The sequence below is a fragment of the Acinonyx jubatus genome, chromosome X (assembly GCF_027475565.1).
Source record: "Acinonyx jubatus isolate Ajub_Pintada_27869175 chromosome X, VMU_Ajub_asm_v1.0, whole genome shotgun sequence".
NCBI lineage: Eukaryota > Metazoa > Chordata > Mammalia > Carnivora > Felidae > Acinonyx > Acinonyx jubatus.
Genome location: NC_069389.1, coordinates 74,664,754 through 74,682,947, shown reverse-complemented (window position 1 = coordinate 74,682,947; position 18,194 = coordinate 74,664,754). Strand labels below are relative to the sequence as shown.

The following is an 18,194-nucleotide window of genomic DNA, read 5'->3' as shown; positions in this document are numbered from 1 at the left end:
TATGAATATATTATATGCCTTAGACTTTTAGTATAGTATGAAAAAAACAACCACATGATCATGATATAATAAAGAGACTTACTCTTAAATTGACTTTTTATTTTTAAATCTTATATTTTAAACTAAGGAGCAAGTACTTGGGCAAATGTTTTCTTGTAGATGTCATCTGATGAAGGAAGATGGTTTATTAATACTAAAAATAATGAAACTTCAAAATAAAATTTCCAATTTGTTGGAGATATCAATCCATAACTTCCATCTAGAGACTATGTTGGTCACTACAGTTATATTTATTATTTCACCCACATTTTAGTCATCTGCATTGCTCTTTTTAATCACTGTTGCATTTATATGTCTCTAATGTACAGGAAGCTTTAAGGTTTTTTTTTTTTTTTTTTTACTCCTAAACCAAAGACAAATGTGTAAAAACAAATTACACAATATTCCAAACTATACCATCTCTGGTATAAGCAAGTTTGGCTCTTTTGTGCATTATTAATGAAATTTAAAAAAAAAGAATTAAACTAAACCATCATACTGAGTAATCCATTAATTGAACACAGAATTTCTAAGATCTTGGGAATAATATACTTTGAATGTCTTTCTTTTCAAAGTGCTAAGATTTAAATGGATGACTGGTCTATGCCCAAGCTTTTCAGAAATACCATTTAATCTCTGATTTTCCCACAAGCTCCATCAAGAATATCAGGAAGTTCTGATTATCATGAGACTAAATACTTGCAGTAAATGAAATAAAAACAGGTATATTAGCAAAAATAGGAACTATTTCACCATCAGGATTATAACTTGTCAGATTTTTTTTTAAGTTTAAGATACTATTCTATGACTTTAAAAATTGGTTCAGGGAGAGAATGAGAGAAAACAAAAAGAATTTAGAAGGACACTAGTTCTGATTTGAAATAATAATGTTACTTTTGTTAAAGCCTTTTGTAATTAAATTACAAGCCTTCATATTTAACAAACAAATGACATTTGTAACTTAAAAGAGAGCCTAGTTGAGGTAAATACTGCTTCTTACATCAAAATACATAGTAGAGACAGGCAGCAGAATGCATGTGAAATGCTAGTGTAAATGGGCCCAATTGCCAATTCACCAATTACCAATTTAAGGCCCATTGCCACAGGGAAGTTTGATGAGGATATTATGTAGAAAAGGAAAAGAGAAGGCAAGTTCCATTGGTCAATTTTGGGGCGGCCTCCAAGAGTCAATGATGGTTAACATGGCACCAAAGACCAGGTAATTTGAAAAAAAAAATCAAGAAATTGGCCAATTAACATTTTTAAACACAACTAATTAAAACCAATGGTATCATCAACTAAATGATGACGGTCATATTGGTACAGGTATACGCTGCTAGGGTTTTGCAAATAAATATAAATTTTAAGGCTTAACTTTTCATAAGACCTTTTGTTATTATTTTAAGAAAAATATATTAAAAATCTAAATACATATGTACATGCACAGAGAAATGGCTAGAAAGATATATGCCAAAGTATTAATATTATCTTTGCATAGTAGAACTTCAGTTGACTTTTTTCTTCTTTGCCTATAGTTTCCAATTTTCATTCAATTTACATGCATGGTTTAAAAATTTTATAAGCCATATGAGCCTGGACATCTTTTAGTAATATAGAATATATTAGTAACTAAAACAAACCTTACAGTGATCAAGCTGACAACTGAAATTATTAAAATATTAAATTGATATGACAAATGAAATGTGTTATTAACTTATTTAGTCTTAATTTTGCTTACTAATTAGAATCATCTCATATTGTTTTCCAAATGAAAATTAAAAAAAAAAAAGTATTCAGCAGATAACCCTAAAGTTGGGTTCCTCAGTCTTTGCACTACTAACATTTTGGACCAGATATTTCTTTCTTGTACATATACATTGCAAGACGTCTAGCAGCATCCCTGGCTTTACCCACTGGATGCCAGCAGCACCTCCTCCTTGTTTGTAACAAACAAAAATGTCTTTAGACCTTGCCAAATGTCCCCTGGGGGTCAAAATCATTCCTGGGTCAGAACCACTGCCCTAACGTCACAGCAGACAAGACAGTCTTTAAGCAATTGATGTTGCCCTAGATAATCTGCATCTATTGGTCTATTGCTCAGGACAGCTGTCAGTTGTAAGAACTAATTGAAGCTTGGTTACTGCTCATCCAAGCATATGATGGATAACCTTTAGATCATAATAATTACCTGATAGCTGCTACCCCAGAAATTAAATAGCTGTTTTTCTACTCTGAACTCAGCATGGAAAACTATGAAACAATATATGTTTACCACTAAACAAACACCAAACAAGGTGGAGAAGAAGAAAAAGGAAAAGACTAAATGTGAAAGGCCACACAGTAGCAAAACAATGACCCAGTTCACATGTCACTTCCTCTTTAAAGCCTTCCTTAAATCAGAATACATGACTCTCTCCTCTGTGCTCATAAGCTCTTTGTTTGTATGTATCATGTTTCAGTATTAGTATTTTTTCCTTTGACAGCCTTTCCCACTAGAATGTGAACTCTAGAGGGCCAACATTTGAACTTTTCATTTTTAGTCGTTTGGTTCATTCACTGTTTTATTAATTCATTGTCATTCATATATGTTATTAGTGATTAGCCCTGCTTGACCCATAGTAGGTTAATTATAGAGAAGACTGAAGATATGGTAATGAACACATTACAGGGTAAAATGTCCTTAGGATGGAGGTATGAAAGCACATAGAAAGGTTATATAGGCCAAAATGGGAGAAGTAGGGAAGAAGCCTTTTTAGATGGAGTGACTTGAAGAAGTCAGTAAAGCAACTGGAGAAGAAGTGAAGGTAGGGGAGAAGAGGAAGTGGCAGATCAGGCAAAAAGATCTCCATGGGCAGGATTCTAGGGACAGTCCTGCCTCTTACTACCTTATACAGGGCATCTTTTCTAATATAAGATTAATTAGCAAATGGATGAACAAAGATGAAGTGGAATGAAGATAAACTCAGGAAGGTGAGAGGGTGGTACCATTAGAATCAGCCTTTGGGATCTTCCAGCTCAGGTTGTAACAATCAATAGCTTTGGCCAATCTCAAGGCCATTGGAAAAGGTCAGTTGTATACCCTAATGCTTATCTTATAACTTTCCTACTTCCTGGTATTTGGACATAATTCAATAACTTACTTATGAGAAACACTTCCTTGAAAATTTCTATGTGAGTTGTTGTTATTAGAACTCAAGATATTGCATTTTGTTTCCTGGTTCTAGCTCTTAATAGACTTTAATAAGAAAAGTAGGCATTGAACAGATGTTAATATTTTCAGTGTTAACTATTACACTGTCTTAGATTTTTATTTTTTATTATTTTTTAATGTTTATTTATTTTTGAGACAGAGAGAGACAGAGCATGAATGGGGGAGGGTCAGAGAGAGAAGGAGAAACAGAATCTGAAGCAGGCTCCAGGCTCTGAGCTGTCAGCACAGAGCCGGACACGGGGCTCGAACTCACGGACCCGTGAGATCATGACCTGAGCCGAAGTCAGACGCTTAACCGACTGAGCCACTCAGGCGTCCCCAGATTTTTAAAGGACAATATTCATCTTGCCATTAACAATTCTGACAACTTTTAGAAATATTTTTAAAGATATTTATATTTAAATTTTTTACAATATTAATCTAAAATGTGTACATATTTAACAACCATTTATACCAGTAGGCATTTTTTATCATGTTGAGGAATTTGGGTTCTCTTTAAATAATGTATGCTGTTTTTACATATTCCTTTTTACATATTCCTTTTACATATTCCTTTTAAATATTTAGCTTTTTTATATACAAGGAACAGTCATATCAGAAAGTAGTCATATCAGAAAAGTAGGACATCTACTTCTGGCCCGAAGTAAGAAGTCAAACAGAATACAACAGTTGATAGGTGACATCTTTTTCTAAAAAAAGAATTCAATGATGTCTATATAATACAGATAATACAGTAATATCTGTTCTCTGCCACAGCTGGTGAATGAGGTATTGTGGTCAAATATTCTGCTTAACAGAGTTACCATATATTTTATATGTATTGCCTATTTTCAAAGAGCTGCAATAGATCAAAATAAACCTAAGGGTACATAGCTAGGGTGGTCCCAGCTGAGCTCAAAGGGAATTATCTGGGTGTGTGTGATTAAAAAGAGGTAGTTGGTGGGCCCTTAGGCTCTATTTGCATGAACAGATTTATGCTGGTACTTTATCTCTGGCTTCTAGGAAAAATTATATACATGCCTAGGTGACAGAACAAAAGGAAGGATGGAAGGGAATAGAGGGGTTTATGGATTTAGGATTCCCTTGAGGTCTCCAGGAGAAAGGGATCAGAAGAAAAACAAAAGGACCCATTTTTATGAAGTGTGCTAAGAAACATAGCTACCCTTGCACTGAGCATAACACCACTGTGGTATCACAAGGATTGGTGGCAAAACCAGAGAAACAGAAGACTGCAACCTTGGTCCAGATGGATTTTCACTGAGGGCAATCCCATACAGCTTTGCTTTGCCAGTAAAAGGCAGAGAGGAGCTGGAGCTGCAGTAGGACACGAAGGGCAGGGCTTTGTCTCTTTGTTCAGTGCTATATTCTCATCATCCTAGAATAGTTGGTACTCAAATATTTGTGGGGAAATGTCAAGTGGTAACTAGAGCTAACATGTTTTTGAGCCCATATGACATGACTCCCAAGTACTTGTGGGAGTGGAGACTTTGCAGGGAGCTTGAGCTGCTACGAGAGGTAAAGAAGAGATAATTTGGGATATATGGATTATTGTTACTAAGGTGACCCCATCTGAATTCACAGGTGCTGAGACCTGGAGATACTTAGCTTGCAAATAAAACTATACTATTCAAGAGGTACATCAAGGTCTTTGCAGTTTCTCAAAATTATCTTCCCAATATTAATTACCATTTTACTGGCAAAGCAAAGATACATCAAATTATGAGGCATCTAATAGAGATTTTAGAGAATGGACCTCTAGATAACAGAGTTTATATTATTAAGAGTTTCCTTTATTAAAGAATATATTTGGTTTCTTATGTAAGTCCACCATTTTTATAATACTTCACTAAAGTTTCCTTTAAATGCCAAGTGCTTTGCACATTGGAGGTTTAAAAATGTGTCAAAATAACTTAGTCTTCTTGGATCAGAAATTACACAATCTTTTCATGCAAAAATTCATCCTTATTCCTTTAAGGGCAAATTGCCTTTAGTGAATGAATAAAAATGTTTTGTATATATCAATTTAGTTTTTGAGTCCTAACTAAATTCAGGTGTTCACTTTGGCTTTTCAATTATACTTTAGATTTAGAAATGATTGCGGCCTTATAAAGAGGAAGGTGGCTTGAGAGAAATGAGAACATCTCAAAATTAAGTGTCTCCCATAAGTCGACATGGGTAAATAAGGAGCTCTCATACAAGTTTAGATTTTAAAAGGACAATTACTTAAGATAGAGGGAAGACCATCCCTAAATGAGAATTAAGATAAGACTAACCTCAGCTTCCTAACTCCCATGCCATACTAGCTATGGGAGCAATTAAGGAATAATGGCAATCACACCTTTGCCTCTGAGCCTACATTTAGTTTTAAAACTGTGCTCCCAAAGTTTCTCTCTGTTCTAAGAGGCTCATGTCCTCTTAAACACTTAACTGTTGTCTTATTCTGCTGCTTCCACTTTCATATTTTACTTTTACCAGTCTGGGAAGAGAATTCACATTAAGCAATTATGGTTCAGTCAGCCAACCATAGATGGCCTGGCCTTTAAGTAACCACAGTTCTTTTGATTTTATAAGCCACTTTATTTTTTTAATGTTTATTTATTTTGAGAGAGAGAGAGAGAGAGAGAGAGAGAGAGAGAGAAAGAAAGTGAGTGGGGGAGGGGCAGAGAGAGGGAGAGAGAATCCCAAGCAGGCTCCATGCAGTGAGTGCAGAGCCTGAAGTGGGGCTTCATCTCAGGAACTGTGAGATCATGACCTGAGCTGAAAAACCAGGAGTGAGACAGTTAGCCAACTGAGCCACGCAGGCACCCCTGATTTTCTAAGCCACATTACTTTTAAAAATTTAGATTTCATCCTAAGGCCACAAAGAATTCATTGAAGAATTTTAAGTCAGGAAAGTAACACTGCCTTGTTTTGTTTTCAGTTTTATTATGACTTTAATTTGGCAAATGGATTAGAAGTTAGAAATAGTAAGAGAAGTAGACACAGACACTAGTCAGAACATCATTACAATAGTTCAGCTGAGAGATGGTGGAGGCCCAGAACTAAATAGCATCAGTGGGCTTGGAAAGAAAAGAATGGATTAAAAGATATTTAGGAAATAGAAGAAAGACTGACTGATGACATAAATATAGCTATCCTTTAGCCTCCTAACAGCCATTTTAGTACTTATCTAAGAGCTGTTCAAAAATTGTTAAAGGCAAGGCCTGATTAAACAAAAACAGTTAAAGTTTAATGTTAAACTAAAGTTTAAAGTTTAATTACATGATTAATAATAATGGTAACATTTTCTTCTTAAGTTATGTCAATGAATCTATTAATTCTATAAAGTCTTATCCCTATATGTCTAGTATATGAGATATAGAATGAGGACACACACAAAACAAAAATTCACTGAGTGCCTGGGTAACATACTGTCCTTTAAAAAACAAAACAAAAACACACAGAATCAACAGGAAATTGACGGATTTAAAAGACAATAGAAATGTTTTCTATAATTTATTTGGAGCTATGAAAGTTACTGAAGTATAATACTTGACTCAAACACTTTTCCAACAGCTGAAATTAATTTTTATGCCTAAGCAAGATACTGCATGGCAGTGAAACATATAAGGTTCACTCATCTTCAATATTCTATTTAAAATATCTCAAAAGAAAAAAGACTGTGTAGCCAACTATTTGAACTAACTGAAGCATAAAGGAGAATAAGCAAAAAAAAAAAGATGTTTAGATATTCTGTAAATGTGGAATTTTATTTTCTTCCACAATATATTCAACTTAAATTTAGGGATTATTAATTAATCTTGCATATATTTTAAACAGTTTTTTGAATTCTGATGATCTCAGGAAGCTAAGTAGAGAGACTTATTCTGAAATTAGAAATGTTTCCAATTACACATATCTTCATGCTCTTATATAGGACATTCACCTTGAATATCTTTAACATCCTCAGTTGAGTAATATATAATATGGCTGATATCAATAATTAATATAGCAGCATCTCCTATAGATTACCAAATTTTGCTTTCATTAATTTGAATGTGATTATTTTTAAAAGGGTCTTAATCCATTATGTTAAACCCTTTTGTTTATTTCCATTTTCCCCATCCTTTAGAGAATATTTGAGGAAGATTTTTTGGTATGTGCATTTTGTATATGCTATACATGCCAAATAGATTTCCCAAGATGAAACTCTGAGCTCATTTGGAAGTAATTTTTCATAGCACATGAATCAGAACTCTTATTTTCTTCTCAGCAATACTGGTATTTTATTGCTTCCATCTATAGTCCAAAATGCTTTTAGCAGTAAGAACCCTGAAGCCAAACACATGAAACACTAAGAAAATGGGAACTTCTGGAGATTACAATTTTTGTCTCTCTTTCACGGTTCTTCCCACCCCTGGGAGAGCAAAATCACTTTAAGCTCCCTATGAAACAGGAACATGGTGAGCACAAATGATTGACTGAAGTTGGTGTTGTTGATTTAGGAGTGTTCAGCTTATAGGTCAGGCGTAAAACCCTTAAACCTGCTTGTCAAAGTCTGCGTGTCAAACACCCATGGGTTTTTCCAGATTCTGCCCAAATGTTACTTTCTCAGTGAAGGTTTCTCGAGTAAGCTCAGGCAAGGTTAGGCAGTTCCTCCTTCGCATTATTATAGCACCTTGACATATTCCTATGGCAGCACTTATCAAATTACATTGCATTTACTTGCCTGTCTCCTTTCATTCATGGACAGAGATGATTTTCTTCCTTTTATCTCTGGACTAAAGTGTTACCAAAATCAAGTTGATTTTCAATAAATAATAATCAAATGGATGGATAGAGAATGGCTAATCATATTCTTCATTTGCATAGCATAGGTTATGAAGTGTTTTCACATAGTGTTGAGAAACACACGGCAGGAATTATCATCTGTATTTTATAAATGAGGAAACTGATGTCCAGAGAGGTTACATAACCAACCCAAGTTCAAAACAACTCATGGCAGCAAGTCAATCATGATTTGTAAGGTAAAAGTGATAGTAACGGTGTTCTGAAAGGCAGACAGCAATGGCTGACCAGGGCACATTGTAGGAGCTGGTTATCTGTTTTGAAAGCTCTGAAAATCAATGTTAGCAGTATCTCAAGAAATTAACATAAATGCACACAAAACTGGACTTCAGAATGTTAACTTATTCACGATGAGAACAAATCATTATTATATTATTGTGACAAATTATTTCCCTGTACTCAAGCTACATACAGAATAAAACCAGTAGACAAATATATCCTATTTATGTATGTAATTCATATGACTCTCTGAAATTCTATGGCTCACAGATTTCTAAAGAGGGATAGATTCTTAGAGATCAGGAGTATAATCATTTATAAGTATAATTCTTGGCAAAATTTCTAAGCATCTGGCTAACATGATTAAACATAGGTTGCCACACAGGAATTGTCCTTAAACAAATACTGTAAAATGGGAGAAGTACATCAAATTCTATTCTGTGACTATAGGGGAAGTGAGAGGCACTAATATGACAGACAGTGTTTTCAGATCCAATCCATGTTAAAACAAGGCACTTTTTAATAGAGATTAACATTATTAATTACATTTATCTCCATCTATTCATAGACAATTTATTGGATTCATCTTTTTAATGTGTCAACTGAAGTGTATTTTCTAGTCTCCATTCTTTTTCAACATATTTTTTTCTTCCTGAAAATAGTCCAAGTAGATATAAGATAGGCATTCACAGGTTCACATCATATTTATAACTTTATGTTTTGAAAGTAGTTGCATGAGTCATTGTCAGAACACATTTTACTACTTCCTGGCCAGCTATAAAGTTAAATATGTGTGTTTATTAAGGAGTAAAGAACAAAGACCAAAATAAGCAATTGTTCTCAGCAAAAAAAAAAAAACCCAAAACCAAAACAAAACATCATATTTATGAAAGTTTTTGACTTAGCTTCTACCCAAAAATAGCATGTGCTCTGGGTTACATGTTGTAACTTAGTAGATTAAAGCAAATATTTTCCACAGAAATATCTGTATCTCCCAGATTGTGCAAGTCACACCAAAATCCAATATTTTTCATGGGCCAATACAGTCAATTAAGAGACAGAGCCTTATTTAGCAAATAATTGCTTTGGGGATAGAAACATACCTCAAACTGCAATGAATTAGTTTGCTAATTGATCTTCCTGTTGGGGATAACTGCTAGAATTCCTTCTTTAAAGTTTATCAAACCTTACTTGTTTGATATGATGTATATATCAATTACTATGCATATCTTTCTATTACTATCATAATTGGACTCTGTGCTCTTCTATTCCTTCACTGGATACAGACAAGTACTTCCACAACATTTATACAGTAAAGCTTTTGATTCCCTCTAGCATCATAACTGGCACCCTGATATCCCATCTCTAATTAATGCTAATATTTACTGTTATCCCTAAGAGTTACAGTTTGAAACAGCTGATATTTTGAAAGAAAATTTAAGTATTCAAGGTCATTTACAAAGTCTAATTTAGAATCGATTTCTCATAAAGACTGACAAAAACTTATTCACAAATCATAGCATTTTAATGTATTAAGTGAAAGATGATTTTAGATATGAACTTTTAAGCTAGGTCAAATTATAATACTATGCTATATAAAAATCAACATCAAGTACCAATTCATTCATTTTCTTATAAAATTTCAGTACAAAAATTCCCATATATCCCTAAAGTCGAAGATAATTCATTTAAGTCCCCATTATATATTAAGCCTGCCAACAATTTTTATCCATGTCACAGGTATAAAATATCTGTGAGTTCCTGTTAAAGGACTAAAACATGAAATCAGTATGATCAATAGGTACATAAAATGCTAATAGGAGAAATTATTTAAAACACAAAAACAACAGGGCTTACAATGCTAAGATGTACTATATTACTCACCAGAAATAAAGTTCGGAAGTTGCTGATATCACCAAAGAATTCTTCTATGCTCACTGTTTTAGAGTCAAAAATAAAGTATTCTCCAAGATTCTCATAGAGCTTTAGCATGTTGTTGTGCATGGTGAACAGTTTTTCATACTGGTCTCTGGCACTCTTTGTAAAGCTGTAGCTTTCTGTTAAGGAACATGATACAATAGTATCTTATTTTTTTTTAATTAATGTTTATTTATTTTTGAGACAGAGAGAGAGGGAGAGAGAGAGAAGAGAAAAGAAGAGAAGAGGAGGAGAGGGGAAGGACAGAGAGGGAGACACAGAATCCAAAGCAGGCTCCAAGCTCCGAGTTGTCAGCACAGAGCCCGTCATGGAGCTCAAACTCACAAACTGTGACACCAAGACCTGAGCCAATGTTGGAGGCTTAAATGACTGTGCCACCCAGGTGCCCCAATCCAATAGTATCATAAAAGCAATCACTAGATATTCAGATCGAATTATACCATAATTTTTACTTATGTACTAATTCACTAGGATTACAGTAACAAATACCACAGACTGAGTAGCTTAAACAATAGAAATGTATTTTCTCACAATTCTAGAAGGTAGAATTCTGATATCTAGGTGTTGGCAAATTTGGTTTCTTCTGTGGCCTCTCTCCTTGGCTTGTAGATGGCCACCTTCTTGCTCTATCCTCACATGGTGGTCCTTCTGCCTGTGTTTTTGTCCTCATGTCCTCTTCTTATGAGTTACATTGGAGTAGGTCACACTCTAAGGACTTCATTTTAACTTAATTGCCTCTTTAAAAACCTATCTCCAAATGCAGTCAGCCACATTCTGAGATTCTGGGGGTTAGGGCTTCAACATATGAATTTTTGTAGGAGCACAATCCAGTCCATAAAAACTTGCTAGAGTCATTATTTTGGTTAGTGAGTTTCAAAAATTTGTAATGTAGGCTGAACTATTTAATATACATTAATACATTAGCAAAACATGTTTGCTAAATGAAAGCACAAGTATAGATATCAGAAAACTGCCTCAATTATCTTTTTATGGACAAGGTAGGACAGAAACAAACAGCAACAGAAAACTTAGAAAAATTTCCCTTTTTAAATACACATATTCTATATAGAGAGAGGTCACAGTGGATTATATATAGGTTACATATGTGTGTGTCTGTGTGAATCCCACATGAAGAGGGGACACATAGGGAGAGAGAAGGAAGAAAGGCAAGGGGGAGGTATGCAGAGAAAGGGAGAAGAGGGAGAGGGGAAAGAGGGAGAGAGATTCTGCTATAGCTCTAAAACCTTGATCACCCACAGGGCTTCCTAAAACCCAGATTGCTATTTCCTGAGGATAAGCCCAGGAGACTGAGAATTTCTAATGCGTTCCCAGGTGATCCTGAAGCTGCCAGTCCAGGATACAGTTTGAGTAATAAGCTCTAGAAAAGCTATTTATCCAGAAATTATTTATATTATTGTTGTAAAATTTTTATCGAAAAACTGATAACAATCAGTACCAAAATATAAATGATTCAAATATATAAATATATCTAAGTGTATTATTATATATAAATTTATACTTAAAGAAGGAAATTATAATACTTTCTTACTGATTATAGAGGATATAGATATGAAAAATTATCTCTTTAGGTGACTTAGAAAACAAAAACAAACAAACTCAAATTTCCAACAACTCAGATGCAAGCATTGTGAACATTCTGGAGCATTTTCTTCTAGTCATTCTTCTATGGGTAATAACTTTTGAATGTAAATTGGTAAGAATGCTTCAGAGAAAGATAAGGGGGCTAACAGTGAAGAATAAAGGAAACCAAATTCACCTTTAAAAATTATAGTTACATTTAAGAAAGCAATAATGATCACAGAAGTAAAATATCTTTAAGTGGAAAGGTAAAATACTTAGAATTGTAAAAGAAGGATAATAGTTTGGGGCATGCTATTATAAGTTCCACTATAGTGTATTAATATTTTATGCTAGTATTATTTTATTAGGCCCTGATAAATGTGTGTTTCAAAATACCTGATTTTATAAGATTTTCTGAATTCTTCAGTATGTTGTATTGTAACTTGGGGCCAAATTTATTTTCCATGGAAACACAACTCTAGTTCTACAATGGAAGTCAGTGGAGAAAATCAGACCATTTCTGGAAAATTACTTTACAGCTGACACATATTGGATACAATGTGATTTTAAAAGAGAGACACAAAACTACCTATGTTCTTTCTAATGCTACTTAAATATTAGCATTCACATTAGCAACAGAGCAACCTCTTCCCTGCTAACAAGTAATATTAAATCTTTCAACCCTCAAGTCCATTTTGAGCTCAACAGACCAGAAAGAATTAATGCATTTCTAACTTACTCTATTTTTACCAACAAAACGATCACAAATAATGTTACATACACATTCTTATTTACATCACCATAAATTATTTGACTTTTATTCTTTGACTTTAAGAAAGTGTTAAATATCCTGTTTAAGAGTTGCAGAAATAATACTCTTCAGTGAGATTTTTGTTTTGTAGTCTGCCCTACGTAAACAAAACAGATTCATCCCAGAGACTTGCTAGGCATAAAACTTATCAAAGGTCACTTACTTGTACTCTGTAGTGCAAAGTACTAAACTATATACTTCACAAGGCTTAACATCTGTACCACACAAAGAAATTCCAAAGATAAAAAAAAAAGGCAAAAAGCTGAATGTTTCCCATTTATCGTAACAGTTTTTCCCCAGATAAAATATGTCCATGTAGTGATACACAACTTCATAAATTTGTTCTCCCAGGGAAAAAAACAAAATTTACTTCAGAAATTCTGTCTGTGTACCAAAATGAGAAAATTTGAAAAGTTCTGGAAATGGCTTATCTTAGAAATAACAAATGGAAAGCAGCCCAGTCTCCAAGTCCTTTACTTACTATCTTCTTCAAAGTGGTTACTTTCTAAAAGGGCTAGATGGCATGAGTCAGCACTGGAAATCTTTCAAAATTGCAAGGAAGTCACTGATGGTGGGAAACAAAGGCAAAAGAAAAAAAAAAAAAGAAATTTCCTTACAACTTATAGCCCATTGACAAGTCCTTAAGACAGGCAGAGTGACCTACCTCTAGGAACTCAACTGCCTTGGTGTTAATACTTTGCTAAGGGCAAAAGGCAATCTTTGCTTAACATTATTCTGAACTCCAGGATCCTGTAAGCCTCCTTTAACATATAAAAATTCCTTTGGAAACTTCCTTTATTTCTATCCACCAAGATATATGTTAGCAATCATCCTCCAAGCATATGACCCCCTGATATATATCTGAAGGATCTCATGACTAAGGTTTTATTAGACAGTAATAAATGACCTTTTCCTAACAATAGCTAGCCTCTCAAGGTCCTGGAAACCTTACTTCCAAAATTCCTTAGAGACGTATGCCATCTCTTAACCCTCTCCCAACTTGAAATATATAATTAATTGCTCCTCACAATCCCAGTGCAGCTCTTTCTGCCCATGGGTTCTGTCCCCATGCTTTAATAACACCACCTTTTTGCACCAAAGACATCTCAAGAATTATTTCTTGACCATTTGCTGCTCAACCCAACATTTCCACATTAGTCACCAAATCCTAACTGAGACTGCAGGTAAAAAAGAGCTAGACTCCATCCTTCTTTTTCATCCCTTTATTTCATTTAGGAAATTTTTATTTTCTTTTTTGAGCAGCCATTGAATTTGAGATAACTGGTTAGTACTGTGCTGAGCATGTGATGGATGCAGTGATCATTAAAGCCTAACCCAGGCCCTTAAGAAGTTTATAATCTAGGGGTGCCTGTGACTTAGGCTCAGGTCATGATCTCACAGTTCCTAAGTTTGAGTCCCACATCAGGCTCTGTGCTGACAGCAAGGAGCCTGGAACCTACTTCATTCTGTGTGTGTCTCTCTCTGCCCCCTCCCCCACTCACTGTCTGTCTCTCTCTCTCTCTCTCTCTCTCTCTTTCTCTCTCAAAAATAAATGAACACTAAAAAGAAATTTAAAAAAAGTTTATAATCTAATATTACAAATAATTCTACTATCATTAATGTACATTTGTATGGAATTTTTACATTTATGATATACTCTTCCTGCCATATGTCCCATATTCTTCATAACAATCTTACCAAAAAGTCAGAGAAATATCATTGTCTAAGTTTTAGAGTTATAGAAACTAGATAAAAGGCTTTCATCCATCTAGGGTTAGCACGTAGTGAAGGGGAGCAGAATATGCCACCTCAAAATATGCCTCATGGGCATAAATTTATTTTTAAATATTTTTCATTTCAAGTTTGTATTTAAATTCCAGTTAGTTAACATATAGTATAATATTAGTTTCAGGATTAGAATTTAGTTATTCATCACTTACATACAACACCCAGTGGTTATCACAACAAATGCCCTCCTTAATGCCCATCATCCATTTAGCCAATCCCCCCTACCTCCCCTCCAGCAGCCTTCAGTTTGTTCTCTATAGTTAAGAGTCTGTTTTATGGTTTGACTCTCTTTTCCCCACTGTGTTCATCTGTTTCGTTTCTTAAATTCCACATATGAGTTAAATCATATGGTATTTGTCTTTTTATGAACTGGGAGAAGATTTTTATAAGTGATCTAGTATCCAGAATCTATAAAGAACTTATCAAACTCAACACCCCAAAAAACAAATAATACAGTTAAAAAAGGGCAGATGGCATATATTATTTTGGGTTGATTGGGAAATAGCAGACACCAGAAAAGCTCTGAAAAGAATAAAAGTTACCTTTTTGAAAGGAGAATTTACACTTATAAAGGAAATCTCCATTTGTAAGGGTGTCTCCCTCTTTGTACCAGGAAGAGAAGTGTGACTCTAAATCACAAGAGAATCAATGGTATCAAGAGTGTCAATGGTTAAGCTGCAGATTTAAATGTGCATAACAGACCTTACCCTTATTTATGGTGCTTTTCCTGGTAACCATCCTCCCCTTCCCCATAATGAGTGTCCTCACACCTTTCTTTTCTATGTCTTTAAGCTGAAAATGGTCTTTAAACTGGTGGCTTAAGTTTAGTATCCAAAATATATAAAGAACTGTTAAACTTAACACCCAAAATCAAATGTGATTAAAAAAGGGGCAGAAGATATGAACAGACATTTCTCCAAAGACATCTAGATGGCCAACTGACATGTAAATAGGTGCGCAACATCACTCATCATCAGGGAAATGCAAGTCAAAATTACAATGAGATAACACCTCACACCTATCATAATGGCTACAATCAAAAACACACAAGAAACAACAAATGTCGGTGAGGATGTGGAGCAAAAGGAACCCTCCTGCATTGTTGGTGCGAATGCAAAGTGGTGCTGCCATTCTGGAAAACAGTATGGAGGATCCTCAAAAAGTTAAAAATAGAACTACCCTATGATCCAACAACTACACTACTGTGTATTTACCCAAACAATACAAAAACACTAATTCAAAGGGATACATGCACCCCAATGTTTATAGCAGCATTATTTGCAATAGCCAAATTATGGAAACAGCCCAAGTATCTATCAATATGTGAATAAAGAAGTGGTATGCATATATGCAATGGAATATTAAAGAAGTGGTATGTATATATGCAACGGAATTTTATTCTGCCATAGAAAGGAGTGAATTCTTGCCATTTGCAACAACATGGATGGAATTAGAAAGTATAATGCTAAGGGAAATAAGCCAGTCCAGGAAAGAAAAATACCAAATGATCTCATTCATATATAGAAGTTAAGAAAGCAACGGGAAAAAAAAGAAAGAAACCAAGAAAATCCCTTAACTATAGAGAACAAACTGATGGTTACAAGAGGGGAGGTGAGTGGGGGATGGGTGAAATAGGTGATGGAGATTAAAGAGTACATTTATCATGGTGAGCACTGAGTAATGTATGGAATTGTTGAATCACTGTATTGAACACCTGAAACTAATATAATACTTTATGTTAACTATACTGGAATTAAAATAAAAACCTTAATTAAAAAAAGAACTGTGTTTAGGCTACCTCAGGAAGTTACTGATTTTTCTCTGGGTATTTCCCATGTATACATGAGGTATACATGCTAATAAACTTCAGTTTGATTTTTTCTTGTTAATCTGTCTTTTATTACAGGGAGGATCTCAGCCAGGAATTCAGAACGGTAGAGGGAAAATTATTTTTCCTCACCTACTGTAGACATCAGGATAGTCCCTTGATCTTTTAATGTGGTAAAAATGTATTATTATTTATAATGACAACCATCTTATTGTCAAATCGAATATTCACCCTTCTGTACTCCTTTTGATGTGTCAGCAGATTTGAATACATTTAGCCACTTAATTTGTATGTCACCCACCCTCGTGACTAAAATATTTTTTATTCTTCTCCTTCTCTGGTAACTTCTATAAAAGTTTAGAGTACCCTGAAGCCTTGGTCCTGAGCCCTCTCTCTACATTCTAAGTAGTCGAAACAATTCACATGACTTTAAATTACATGTATATTGGTGAGCTCCGAGTTTATATACCTAGCCTCAATCTGTCCCCGGAGGTATTAATTTTTATAATCAACTGCTTACTTGTCCTTTCTATTTGAATGCTGTTGTTGTTGTTTTAAGTGGACTCTCTTGGTATCACAAATATTAATCCTCTCCTGAAACCCCTGTAATAGTTTCATTTGGAATAAAGTCTAAACTCCTTCTGGGTTTATGAGGATCCACATGATCTGGCCTCTACTCACCTCTGCAACTTAATCTCATCTCATTCTCCCTCTTAAGCAATATTCCCAGGCACATTAACCCTTTTTCTTTTCCTTTAACATACCAAGCTTTCATACCCAACTCAGGGCCTTTGCAATTGCTGTTATTTCTGCTTAGAATGTTTCTTTTTCACCAGATCAATCTCAGCTCAAATGTAACCTCCTCACAAAGGCTTTCCCCAACGACTCAATATAAAATATTCACTTCCATCACTATTACTCTTGCTTACTTTTTTCCTTATGCAAACTTATAACTATGAGACATTATCTATTTTGTTTATTTAACTCTATTGCCTGTCTTTCCCCCACTTAAAAATGTGGTTTAGGAATAACCCTTGCATATCTTATTGACCACTGATTCATCAGCATCAAGAACAGTGCTTGGCACATAGTAGAAATATTATCAGTGACAAAAGTGACTTTGGCGAGGATGATTAGATAGACTATCCTGAGATCCTCTTCCCACCTGCTTAAACAACCTTGGGAGGTTTTGAAATACTTAGAGAGAAGAATCTTGAGAAAAAAATGGACTTTCCAAGAAGAATTTCCAAATTGGGGTAATTTATAGTATCTTATATCCTTAAAATAAGTATAACCTTAAGGTGGTAAAGTAAGCATGTCTAATACATATAGAGTATTTATCAAATGTAAGGAGGGAAAGCAATTTAGAACAATTTTACTTTTACTAGTTGACTCAAATTCCTCATTGTACAAAGACAAACATTTCTGATTTTTCCAGCTTGGAAGTTATTCAAGATAACTGTGAATTAAAATCACATCATCTTATCCCTAAGTGTTCATGGCAAGGTTGATAAAATGAAATGTGTTCAACATTTTAGAATAGTAGCAGGTAAAATGTTAACCTCTTAAAAGTATTAATTTTAAATCATTTGATCTAATCATGAATCTGGAAACTTAATTTATAAAACATTATACCTCCCACAAAGCTTTTTTTTATATGAACTCACTTGAAAATCTGACCTAAGGACACATTTTTATATTACTTGGGTGTTTATGTACTATACAGAATTGTCTAAAGCTTCATCGTCTATATTTTTGTGTGACTATATATAAATTTTTAGAGTATATTCCTTAGTAATATTGTAATAGTATGGACTTAAACTTCAACCTGAGACAGCTATAATTCATCCATACACATTTACTCAAATAAAGGTAAATTATTTTCTTTATACTTTTAGGTACATTATATATTGGTTTTAACTGTTTTTGGTAGCTGTACCTCCCTGTGTATA

At 34.3% G+C, this 18,194-nt stretch overlaps 1 protein-coding gene across 7 annotated transcripts in view; it reads right to left on the bottom strand.

Moving 5' to 3' along the window:
• DIAPH2 (diaphanous related formin 2) overlaps positions 1 to 18,194 on the bottom strand; it is a 971,442-nt gene that overhangs the window by 243,093 nt on the left and 710,155 nt on the right. For all 7 annotated transcript variants that reach the window (XM_027053564.2, XM_053201433.1, XM_053201431.1 and 4 more), the window contains one exon: positions 10,181 to 10,345. In XM_027053564.2, the coding sequence (XP_026909365.1) occupies positions 10,181 to 10,345 (165 nt within the window). The remainder of the gene's footprint in view (positions 1 to 10,180; positions 10,346 to 18,194) is intronic.